This window comes from Osmia lignaria, chromosome 6 (assembly GCF_051020975.1).
Source record: "Osmia lignaria lignaria isolate PbOS001 chromosome 6, iyOsmLign1, whole genome shotgun sequence".
In the NCBI taxonomy this organism is placed as follows: Eukaryota; Metazoa; Arthropoda; class Insecta; order Hymenoptera; family Megachilidae; genus Osmia; species Osmia lignaria.
Genome location: NC_135037.1, coordinates 9,317,021 through 9,330,244, shown reverse-complemented (window position 1 = coordinate 9,330,244; position 13,224 = coordinate 9,317,021). Strand labels below are relative to the sequence as shown.

Genomic DNA, 13,224 nt, shown 5'->3' with positions numbered 1-13,224 from the left:
CTTATTAATGATTAAGAGTTTAATTAAAATGTTTTTGTGTAGTCATTATTAAACTTGAATATTAAAAACTCTTTTCTGTTCGTAGGATTTCTTTTCAATAAGGAACAGGAGTGTTAAAGTACAATTAGCCTGGCAGTAAGTTCTCATTTGTATACCTACATTAAAATTGAATATTGCTTGCTTTATCTAGGAACCTAATATACGTTCTAATCAAGTTTTATTAGTATTTTTGAATGATTTAAATATTTATAGAATTTTAAGTACTTATTTTTAACAAATGTTTATAAAAGTTCTTAAATATTTGTTTTACCAACGTTTACAGTGCGAAAATATTTGAAAAAAAAGAACTTTAATTAAATATTTATTTTAAAATGAAATTTAGAGAAAAATAGGAAGAATAGAAAAAATAATTTAGGTTAATAAAATAACATTAAAAATCAGCAGAAAAATAAAACGATATTGTAATAAAATATTTTAGTATTAATTCTCCTACTATCCGCTATCGATACTATTTACAAAATCAAAATTAAATCTACTTTAAATACGTCGCTAAGAATGTTCAAATTCAGCGGAAATGACGTCATGGCCGCCATTGTTCAATCAAACGCAGCGATGCGGTCTGTATTAAAAACTCGCGCCATGAGGTTTTCAAGTCAAAACATTTAGATTTTAATCTCTAGAATAAATTATAATCGCACGTATACAAGTTTAAAGTTTCATACAAGTACTTACGAAATTAATTGTACGCCATTCGATGACTTTGACAGGTGACAGATGAACAAACACAATATTTGATGCACTTGCACTAACCGTATTACCATTTTCGTCGCGGAAATTGATAATCGTTTTATTTCGAAAGAAGAAACGCTAAAGGATAAGAGAAAACCAAAAGGTTAATAAACTAAAGCAAAATAATAAACGAGAGAAACTGTTATTCACGGAGCGATTCCGAAAGCATCTTAACAGCACGACGTACTGAACTCTACTAACCGAATTACCCTGTTGTGTTCGAATAGAGGCCGCCAACCTCACTCTCGGGAAACAATACTACCTCAACGTAGTTTATGTTTACAGATTAAAGTAGATTTATATTATCCTTCAGACGGTTTCGTTCAAACACAAGTTGGAAATAATTAGATGCGAATATTTATATACGTTAATTATTTTGTTACTTTTAAAGAGGTAAACAAGTAATCAGAATGATCTCTTTTTAAACACAATTTGTAATTGATCTCTTGTAAAAGATCCTTTGTGACTCAAGTATTATTTCATGATAAACAATCTTAACAATATATTATAATTATTTTATATGGGAATGAACGAGATGAAAGTAATGAACGAACGTTCGCTGCGTTTAATTAATCATGATGCGGGTGTCAAAGGGTATTACTTCATCCTCTGTTATCATTTTTATATACAAACTAATTGTTTTATTGATTCTGTGAAAAGAATACGAATAAATATTTCGCCCGTCAAAAGGTTTCTTTAACAATCGTTACCTAATATAACGAAACTACTCGGACTTTCTCAGCAAAGTTTCAGATTTGCGTACGTTTTATAATTATAAAATATTGTTAAGTACACCGTTAAACTATACATCCTTTTCCGGCGTAGCGTTGCTAGGGACAATAATGTCCCGGTGGATTAGCAAAAACGACCGCGAATCATTCGTCATCCGTTCATAATCAACAAATTACCAAAAAAAAGCGAATGAGGGATTATGTAATTGACAAAATAAGTAAACTTATTTTTAATCGAATCTTTACGAAAGAAAATAAAATATTTGTACAAATTATATGGGTCGCCGTGTTACGCTCCGTGTGTGTTTTTTTTTTTACTCGATGATCGTTTCGAAGAAAATTTATTTTTCTAAAACTGACCGCACGCGTTTTGGTTCGATGAGCCAACCTCGACTATAACAGCAAATTAGAGCCGTGAAAAAAAAAGGACTATAAAAAGCAACGTGGACTTCGACATAGTCACTGTCGTTACAATTTTTATCAACGATTCTTGGGCCTGTACGCACCTCTATTTAATTATTTTAAATGGATACATAGTTTCATATTATTGTCGTATAGAAAGCTCATCTGAGACTAACATTGCTTATTTAACGGCACTTGAAGGAAAAAAAAAATTGATATACTTAATTCTAATCCAGATCTACAGACAAAGAGCTAAACATTTGTCCAAAATACGCGTCAACAATTTTGTTTATTTATAATAAAAACACATGTTATCCATTTTCAATAGAAGCATTTGTTTAAACGTTTCCAAACAAATGTTCACAATTTTTATATACCCGATCCAATGTATGGAGGTCTGGATTAGGTTTAAGATTGCTAAGTTTATAATTGTATGTATGTACAGGCCTGAGAATCATCCCGTTGCAGTAGATATAGCTAGCTACCTATGAACATTTCTGTATACATACGTATACACATTAATATACATAACATTTAAGCGACAATATACGCATCACAATATACCTCGTTCGGCATGTCATACAGGACCGCATATGTACAGTTGCGTCCAACTAAGGCTTCTTTTAGTTCAGAGGAAGTATAAGATGAAGAAGTGTTTCATCATTGGCCCTATTTATCCATATTTTTTAGGTATGCTGAGAATGGGAGATTCTGGATTAGTTTCTTCATAAATTTATTCTAAGCGTACCCTTAGTTCTCCCTAGGGTTTCCCTAGATTTGCCCTGGCTTTTGCTTAGGCTCTCCCTGGGCTCTTTCTAGATTTGTCCCGAGCTCTCCCTAGCTTCTCCCTAGGCTTTCCCAATCCTGAAAGTAAATGATGGGCGATTCTTCTTCTTCTACTTATCTTTAACTTAGAAAAGCCTATATTGCACCGAAGTGTACAGTCGCGTGCAATATACCCTTCCCTGACTTAAAAGAAAGCATAGAAGAAATGTCCCATCATCCGCTCTCCCTGTCTCTCTCCATCGTTCCCTCCTCCCCCAAAAGGGCAAATGTCGAAGAATTCTTCCTTTACACTTATTCTTAATTAATAGAACCCTACGTTGCACCCAAGTGTACCTGTTCCCGCTTTATACACCGACAAAAGCCGCCGTACGAAAAAGTAACAAACGGCTCGAAAAATGTAACTACTCGATCAGTCGATTGTGTTTTCTACATGCTTGCGTTGTGTATGCGTATGAATGAATACGTATGACTGGTGGTACAATGTTGCATCCTATACACGTACAATAATCATTATCGTTCCGACCTCATCTAACACGATCTCTTTACATTGCAATCATTGTTTGAAAAGCCGCATACCACATGCTCTCTGTATCGTTCCAGCGAAGACATTCGCGATAAAATTTGTAAAACTCCGCTCGCTTACGCTAATTTTCTCTCAGAACTGTACAAAATTAACCGATTAAACTACTATCTTTATAAATTCAACGTTTCTTCTAGATCTGAGTCTATGGATTCATATAATTCAAGCATACATTGCGTACAATATACAGTTTCAACGAATTGATTGCTTTTGTTTCTTTTTAGTGGTTTCTTCTCGTCGGTGCTCTCTATGAACGCGTTTCCCGATGAAAGGAAGGAAAAAAAAAAAAACCAGACCTGGTTTTGAACTTTTATCACAGTACCGTATTACTGTAGTACGAAGCTCTCGGGCATTTGGTACGAAACGTAGCTGACACACAGATTCTTCGCATTCATTCTTAGACACACGCACGAAGACACATACACGCACACGCATTGCACCACGAAGGAAGCTGGGGAAGGCACAGTGTATGTACATATACGTATGTACAGCACCGAACGACGATCAGGGACAACTACAGTACTCGTGGTACACGATATTTGAACATCAATGAAACGCCATTACAAGATTATTACAACTGATATATTCGACTTATAACATAGAAGAATTCGGGATAAGATTTGTTAGCTCCTAACAATTTCCTAATATTCTTTATTGACTAGTTAGGAACCTTCCGTGAAACTCATTTGGAATATTTAATGAGTTCACAAAGGTATCTCTAGATCTAGTTAATTTTCAACGAATCCTTTTGACAAGTTAACAAATCTATGACCGTGTTCAATGTAAATGAAGGAGAATTTATACTACAAAGTATATCGTTACTTTTTAAAGTAAAAGTCTTTTTCTTTCTGGAGGTAACATTATTAAAAAAAAAAACAAAAAAAAAGAACAAAGAAAGAAAGAAAGAAACACTAAGTACTTGCTTTGATTCTGTTGGCAGTGTTCTCGTTTCTTGATAAATTTTTTTTAACGTCCATGCGACCAACAAGCTTGTACGCTCTTCAAACACCATTGACTAGACCTTATCGGAAGCCCAAAGTACTTCTGCTTCCTTGCAGTGCAATGATTTATTTAATTATAAACGAGGACATAGCCAGACAGTATGGATAATTAAGCTTACAAAGAAACAGAAAAGAAAAAAAAAAGAAGAAGAGAAATGATTCTATTAAATTGACTACGCCAATGTTACCCTTGCACTTTCTATGATTTCAATAAATTGTTCTTTATTCTTAACGCGGGAAATAAGCGTCAAGCTTCAGAAACGTTAAATACCACTGACTAGACCTAGCGGATGTGTCCGCTTCGCTTTTATTTTATTGTGAAATCTCATTTAACGTTATCAAGAAAGTACAACGGTATTATTGGCAAATCAAGACGAATATTTCGTTACGATATAGCCGAGAGAGGTTATCAAGGTATGACGATCGAGTACCACGTAGAACTGCATATCCTCCGTTCGTAGGCACAAGAAACGCTCTTGCCGAATGATTCATTATTATTATTTTTTTTCTTCTTCGTTCATTTCGGTGAAGAAAACGGCGCTGTTCCTGGATGTATGGCGGCGTACTTTGGTAAGACTGCTGGCGGCGATCCGCGTCGTTTTGAGTATCCGTTGGCAGCCTTTGGGACGGAGCTTCGTCGTTGCTGCGTCAGTTTGCCGTATCGGTCCTCTTCGAGGACGACGAGGAGGAAGAAGAGGCGCAAACGGACGAGACTGAATACCATCACGATTAGGTGTAGGGATCACCTGCACGGTGCTAGGAGTACTTCGAGCCAACACGGACAAGAGGTGACTTCCTGTCTTGAGTACTTGGGTCCCCAGCCTTTGGCAAAGCTGATTCGGACGGAGTTGATATCAACAGGACCGGACGCGAATCCTGATGCCTGATTGCTTGTTCTCGTATTACCATTGCCGTATGGCAGTTGCAGGATTTTGGTACGGTCGAAAATGTTCAGACAAAAGCCAGGAGGCACACGATAGACGAGTAACGTTCTAGACTCTGGGTCATCCAAAGTAGGCGAGTTCACGAAAATCGGGCTCTCAGATCTGTTGTACGCCCATACACCATCTGCTTCTTGGCTAAGCATTAAACCTATCAACAAAATCATAATTTTTTTTCTTCTAAATAAAATGTTTCTTTCAAGTCATGTATGATCACGTGCAATTTAGGCTTCTTTGTGTTCTTTAGCTGTGGCTCTCCCTAAGGTCATTGGCGCAACTAGGATCTGAGTTGGACCTCTCCCTTGGCTTTACTAACAGTATCAAGTGTTTAATATTATTAATTATAATTTAAATTTTTAGAATTTTAAAATCTTTGAATTTTGGTACATTGTTCTGGGTTCCTCTTTCTATCTTTAACATTAATTAAAAGAAGCCTACATTGCAGCCGAATATACAGAAAATAAAAGATGACGAAGAATCTTACCAAGCCCAATTTTGCTTCGTGTCTTTTGGACCGCAGGAGGTGCAACATGATTCTCAGCTAACGTTGCCAAGCAAAGGCCATCGCCATCGTGGAGAGAATCGAAAACATTCACTGTTGAAGGTTCCACAGGGTACAAACGACCCACTCGACCACCCAGTTCCCAATATGCTAAGGTACACCATTCCTTCTGACCTGTTTCACCTGTAACAAGATTAGATTAAAAATAATTAGTTTTGAAAAATTAATATTTCCTATCTTAATAATGCGAATTTAAATACATCAAAGTATTAAAAGAATACGTGTCAGAATGATCGAATTATACACTTGTTAACTTTTATTAACAAATTTAAACATATCCGCTGTCTGAAAGTTTATTAATTAAAGCTGCTCGATAGCGTGGGTAGGAAAGAGTTTAATCAACTGTTTTTACGGAACAATTTCCACGAAATGTGATACAGAGGCATGCCACGAAACAAGATGAGATCCGTCATTAACGAGAAGTCTTTCTCTTTCTTGGTAAAAGTGTTCGGTGAGAGGCTGCGGGCGTATATACCAAGCGGTATCATAAAGGACTTGTCGCCGGAAAGTCCCACGCGCTTCGCCAACCATCGTAGGGACAACGACGGCGCCAGATTCGAGAGTAGACAAGAGAGCAGACGGAGAAAGGAAAAAGAATCTACGACGTTGAAAGGCAGAAGATATCTGCATTAACAAGTAAAACGTATGACTTTCAAATCATTCAAATATTGGATATTTGTCTTGAGAAACTTCACCGTATCGTTGGTTCAAAATATTTCATTCAAACATGAAAAAATTATTTTTTAATATAATGTTTCATTTTATTTATTTCAAATTATTAATTTATCCTGAATTTCCGGTATTTAGAATTGTCCTACGGTTTTCATTTTCTAATTTCTTGGTTGAATTAAGTTCGTAATGTCGGTCTTTGGGAACCAATATGGCGGCTAAATACTTCATACAATTTGATCTATAAAAATAAATTGTGTAAAAGCAACTTCAGTAAATTATTATAATTTTGTTAATAATTGTTAAATATGAAATCCAGAAAATTATTAAATTATTGCTAAATGAAATAATCGAATTGTTAGTTTCTATCCTTGGCGCCACATTTTGCATGATCACCTTCAATAAATAAGTAAAAAAGAACGTCGTTGAAGACTGAATTATCATGTATATATCAACTGGATGAAACGACAGAAAAATCCCGCGAATCACTTCCAATTGCTTCGTTTTAATCAATGATTAATTGCAGCGGCTGACATTTATGGGGAACATCGAACCGTTCGCCGAAGATAAAAGGAAGAGCAGCAGCATTACAGGTGAACCTGATTGGCCCGGTTTTATCAGACATCCTTAAAAAGGAACATCGAAAATGCTTTTAAAATATGCAAAACACCGGCGAAGACGAGCTCGCGTCCGATCAATAAATCGATCGAAACTTTTTGCTATAATTAACGTGTCGCCGCGACGTTGGCGCCCGAACCTACCCTAACCTGTTTCCCCGATTGGAACGTGTTTACGCCATCTTTCAACGGAACCGTGAAGTTATCGCCAACTTCTCAGCGGTAGGTAATACCGTGTAAATTGTCGCCTCGTAATTTCTAATTCTAGTCACGTTTCACGATTATCTCTTTCTGTCTTGAAATTCCTAGATACTCAAGGAACTCAGAAATTGGTGTAACTATGGAGGAGTCAGGGCGGCCCTTTAAATTATTGAGCGTTTATTTTCGAAATTGTAATATTTAGGAAATTCTTATAATAGTATCATGATCTATTAACAAGCAAAGCCTCATCAAAAGAGAAGGGAAAAATTTGTGAAACCAATTACCTAGGACTCAGTTTCTAAGCGAAAAGGTCAAAATAATTTCTTTTCTCACTTCTTCTCGTTCAGATAAGTAGAATTATGAAATTATGGATTCCAGTTGAGCATATCTATCTGCCCCAAAGAGATGGGAAGATCTAAAGCGTTTAGAAATGTCTTTGCTGTAAAATTTTTACTGCCGCCCTGACAATTTTTAAAATCCCGCCATAAAATTCAAACGGAGCTGCCATCTAACGATTCGTTTAAATATCTAAATGAAAACATTTATTATGAGCCTGAAGAATGGTCATTGCGACTCGGAGGCTGAATTTAGAGGTTAAGAAGTCAGGAAGAAGAGGAGGAGAAGGTGATGGAACACGGGTGTGTCGAAGTACGTCCTAGTGTGGCTGTGTGCGACGGGGAGAAGGGACGGGGCGGTGCCCCTGCTTCCACCAGATAAAAATAGATATTACGAGTTTACCGCGGCGCCAAGATTGCGGGGTATCGCGACGATTACGTCATCGGTAGTAGCGCGAGTGGTTGGAGCAAGGACGCTTGTCGCGTCGCCCGCCGCCGTCGCCGCCGTCGTCGTCGTCGCCGTCGCCGTCGTGGCGAACCACGAATTTTCGTGTCTATCTATGATCATCCGTAGCCAGCTTTTAGCTGTTTTCAACAAACCCGTGGCGCGCCCCGTTGAATCATGGCGCTTCGTCTAGGAAGCGCGCGCACGCGGTAGCAACTCTCCTACCGTCCTTTTTCATGCTAATCATGCTTTCTCGACACTTTTTTTTTGTTTTTATTAGGACATTCAATTAATAATGCCGTCCATCATCTTGGATAAGAGAAACGACTAGATAATACAAATTTTTTAAACAAAAATGCTCCCATTATTATTTTTTGACAAAATAGTTTTTTTAGAGAAAATTATGTTAATTAAACGTTGTAACGGGCTTGGTTCAAGTAAGGCAACAGTTCTAATTACTGCAATGAATATTTTTGCAATTTTACACCGTAATTTTAAACATTGATGGCTTACTGGAAAAACTGGCATCGTTGTTTGCAATTATTTAACCCTACGCTCAAGTTAGAATTACCGATCATTGATGAAAATTACAAGCTTCTATGAAAATTGGAAATACCATATCACATACGATCTTCATGTATGTTATTTTCCCATTACAGCTTCGGCTATTATTAATATAACTATAAAGCTTTCGACATAGGTTGATGCCATTTACTTCAATGTCCAGATTAAAATTTATCGTTCATTTACATAATTGTACAGTCACATTGTACTATAGTGCCTACTAATAAGGATTATCAATTTAAAGGAAAAATATTTAATGTCATTTGTTGCTATACAGATTTATATTTAGATTATAACTGAAAGTTTTTATAAAAATTATAATTATTATTGGTTGCATATCAGATGATGAACTTTGAGATAGAAAATCTGACATAAAAGTACTGCAAAATGGTGCTTATGGAATATCATATTAAAGCTTAAGGTTTAATAAAGCTTCAAAAGTTTATCATTCAGCAAAATATTTCTATTTGTTTATATATCTTTAAGTGTTAATAATTGAACGTTTCAGCTTTCAACAAATGATTTATTATTTATCTTACACTTCGATTACCTCTATTAATCATTGTTCGATGAAATAAAGGATGGGTATAGAATCGTCCTTACGAAATGAGAAATCAATTGAACCGATATCGTCGTATCGATGAACATTATCCATAAATAATGGTTCGCGATTGTGATAATCACGATGGACCAGACTACGTGTTGATTCAATAGGAGATAACCCGGTAATAAACCTACTGTGACCCTCTTCAAGTTCCCTCGTCGCGTTTGCAATAAAGCTGTATCCTTCTGGAATGATGAATGGACACTTAAACCTGGCGTCTCGCAAAGATACAGCTTGCCGAGATCGCAACTTCCCACTATAATACTACCGAACAAAATCTTGCTTATCTGGATAAACGAATAGATTTGTAACCGCGGACTTATAATTTTTAAGATTTCAGTATTATTATTCTTGACTTCATTTATATTTATTTTATGTATCGGGTATCAATCATAAAACATTTTTAAAAAAAAAAAGTAAAATTACAAGTGTCTTAAAATTAAAGGTAAGAAAATAAAAATCATAAAAGTTTAAAAAGCAAAAGAAAATAAATTGAAAATTTGCTAATATGAATATTTAAAATGGTATTGGTGTCACCTCACATCTGTGGGTAACAAATTTTTATTTCAATTTCTAAAAATTTACTACAAGTTGCTAGAAATGATTAGAAAATTGTATTTGAAATATTAATATTAAATTATAATATGTGCCACTGTAGAGGAATCTTTAAATTTTCCAAGGTTCTTCACGATTCCCAACAATAGAATTGCTTGTTTTTTCCTTCTTTTTTTGCAATTCGCATGATTGTCTGTTAAGTTACAAGCTAATGAGCCGGCGCAATGAGACGCGACTTTCATGCGAGCGACCGCGGTAAATTGAAAGCGAATTGAGCTCTGTAATAAAGCAATTCTGGCCGGTAGTCTGAAGATCACGATAAAAGAGCAATTGCGGAATTCGTTGCAGCTTGCAGTTAACTGTCCTCGTTTGTGTACCCGCGCTGTATTATTTTATATCTTTCGAGCAGATTACGCGTCCAACGGATTTATTTGAAGGATCATCCTCCATTCAAAAGAAAACGAGCCATTTTAGAGAGACACTTGCTGCTTAAACAATACAATTTATCGCTTAAAAGATTATTGGACTCTTCACGGAAACGTCTCGAAAACAAAGCTAGATATAACAATGTTTTATTAAAAATTTTTAATTAACTTTGCATGTAGAATTATTCCCTTTCTGATTGCAGCGTTAGTCTATTGTGATATGCCTCCTTTTTGCCACATATCGCCAGATTTAACATTACGAAGCAACACGCGTTTCATAAACAGTTGAACAAGCGTTTTGCAAGTGTAAAGGATTTTTCTAACGGTTTAGAAAATCGTAGATATTCAAGAAGGTCCGTGACATTCGTAGATCTCGGGGATCGACATTCCCGTCGCATACCAATGGGCCGCGTGGCGATATAGCAAGGTGTTTGTACGACATCGTGTGCAAATATAAATGAGAGAAAAAAATAACGTGTTCTGAGACGTACGACAGTGTGCGAGGCAAAAGTGTCTGAAGTCTCGTTCGGAATGCAATACGATAGAGGTGCGGTAGGTGAGTACATTTTGCAAAGAAAGACATAACACATAATACAAAAGTCATTTAAAAATACTCCACCCAAAGGCTTTCCTTTCAGCAATGGAAAAAAAAAAGGAATTGATCTCGAAAGCATTGCATTCCGGTACACACAAGTGTTCCATGAAAATAGGAAGAAAACGAGGAAACATCCCGATGACAAATGGCTTTTAGCGCAATTAAAAGCACGAATCCTGAAAACGTTACGGTTCCAATGGCATGAGCCCTCTTCTGGTCGGGAAGCTTCCGATAGGAGGGTGTCGGTGGTGCAGGAATAAATTTTAAATGGTATAAAAAGCACGATTCACGCGCGAATTCGCAGAAACCCCGTCCCTGTAAATCATTGCTATACGAGAATAAGATTCGTAGGGGGTAAATAACGACTGCTAATAAATCCTGACGGCAACGAAGAAAAGAGCAACGGCTGGGGAAGGAAACACGTGGGAGTGTCGGAATTAGTCTGATCTCGAAGAAATCGTGGACAAAATCGACGAAAAACTGTGCATTAAATTCCATACGATGAATGTACCATTTGTAATAAAAGAAAAAAAGTTTAACCGTGAAATGGGTGATTTTATTTGGTAACCGTAAAAAAGAAAAAATATAGAAGTAAATTTTTTGTAATTACTCAATTTTGATATTTAGCTGTCAAAATATAAATTAAATGAACAATAGGAAATATGGACAATAAATTTTCAAATTACTGAATTATCAAAAATCAATTTAAAAAATTCTAAACAATCATTAGAATAGAAATTGTAGGACAGTGTTACAATATAATATATGAAAGTAAATAATTATTATAATAGTAGGTGAAAGTGGATAGTAATTATACTAAATGCAAACAATCGGGAAAGCTGTTTATCAATAATAAGAATTCAAGAAATTCTAAGCCGTGATTACTTTGCACTCACGAATGTCTGGTGCAAACAATCGACGGATTACTCAAAGGTATCCCGTAACACTTTAATTTTCAAGTTTTATTGCGATTAATGGTTATCTGTTTGTATCGATCACCGTCCACCGGCCTTCTGAGATCACAGATTTCCAGATGATGTTTCCAGACGATAAGGCTAACCGCTGCCGCCTGAGATAATGCATCAGAAGACTTATCGTGGAATATTTCGAAATTCACACGACCTACAGGAAATGGCTTGACGAGCATTTCATACCAAACTTGACAGTTTTGAAGTATCATAATTCCAGAAATAGAAGGTGCGTCAAGAAGAAGAAGCTATCTGATTTTATGAGAGAATTTAGAATATTAGAATGTTAGAATATTGGAATATTAGAATTTTGGATCATTAAAGTATTAAAATTTTCGGATGTTAGAATTTGAAAATATTAAAATTTTGGATCATTAGAATATTAGAATTTGAAAACTACACAAATATAATTACAAATTTTATAATAAACATATTTCAACTAGAAATATGCAACAACTGAAAATTTACATTTGGAATGTGTCACACTAACAATAAGAAGACTCCTTCGTTACAACGTCTGTTACTATTGTGACAGTGAACGTGTTAAATCTAGCCGAGTAGAATTTAACAAGCGGTCTATCATTCAGCTTCACGCAGAAATTTCAAGCCAGGAGAACCTGACGTATATTTACGATACGTTATCGTGTGAAACAACAGCGCCACCATTAATAACAATTATATATCAGCAGCTTACCATGCTATTTTCTTCGCATTCCCGTGATTCTTTCGGGCTCGACAAGAACGCGTGTGCGGTCTACACGCGTCGTTCTACGATCATACACACGTACATACTATGTGTACTGTGCGTGCGAGTGCACCTACATTACGTAGCACGTTGGCCGTGCCAAGGTTGGGAACCTTATCTAAGCTCAGGGTGTTTGACCCAACTGGGAAAACACATTGGCACTCTGTGTCGCCACGTTTGTGTACGCTCGATTCACTTAAAGGCCTTCTTCGAAATCGACTTCAGAGACTGGCTTGGCGAAATTTCATCTGGACCATTGGTCATTCATTAATGAATTAATTAATCCTTAAACAGATACAATTTTGATTGCACATTAACACTTCGGTGACTGCAACACTCATTGAATTCATGATTTTTGTAATTTTATTTTCTTATTTATTGATAGGATTATAATGTAGGCTATAAAATTATTAATTTTCAAAGTATGATTAATAATTATTATGTTACATAGAAATGCAGCGAAGATTTTGATACATCAAATGCAATGCAGATGATCTAACAAATTTTCATGACATAAAACTATTATAAAATAGCACTTATGATATATCAAATTAAAGCTTAAAGTTTCGTGAAAATGACTATATAAACATTTCATAAATATTATTACTACAAAATGAATGGTTCTTTATTGAAACCAACCATGGATTAATCAATTTACAGTTTAGTATTGCCCAGCCAAATTGCACCAAAAGTTAAGATATTGCTAAAG

General features: G+C 35.8%; 1 protein-coding gene across 1 annotated transcript in view; it reads right to left on the bottom strand.

The window, feature by feature from the left end:
* Positions 1-1,693: 1,693 nt before the first annotated feature.
* Positions 1,694-13,224, bottom strand: part of Dad (Daughters against dpp) — a 70,826-nt gene continuing 59,295 nt past the window's right edge. Inside the window, exons 6-7 of the mRNA XM_034331857.2 lie at positions 5,715-5,915; positions 1,694-5,381 (exon numbers count right to left, since the gene is read on the bottom strand). Coding sequence (XP_034187748.2) covers positions 5,032-5,381; positions 5,715-5,915 — 551 coding nt within the window. The 3' untranslated portion in view covers positions 1,694-5,031. The remainder of the gene's footprint in view (positions 5,382-5,714; positions 5,916-13,224) is intronic.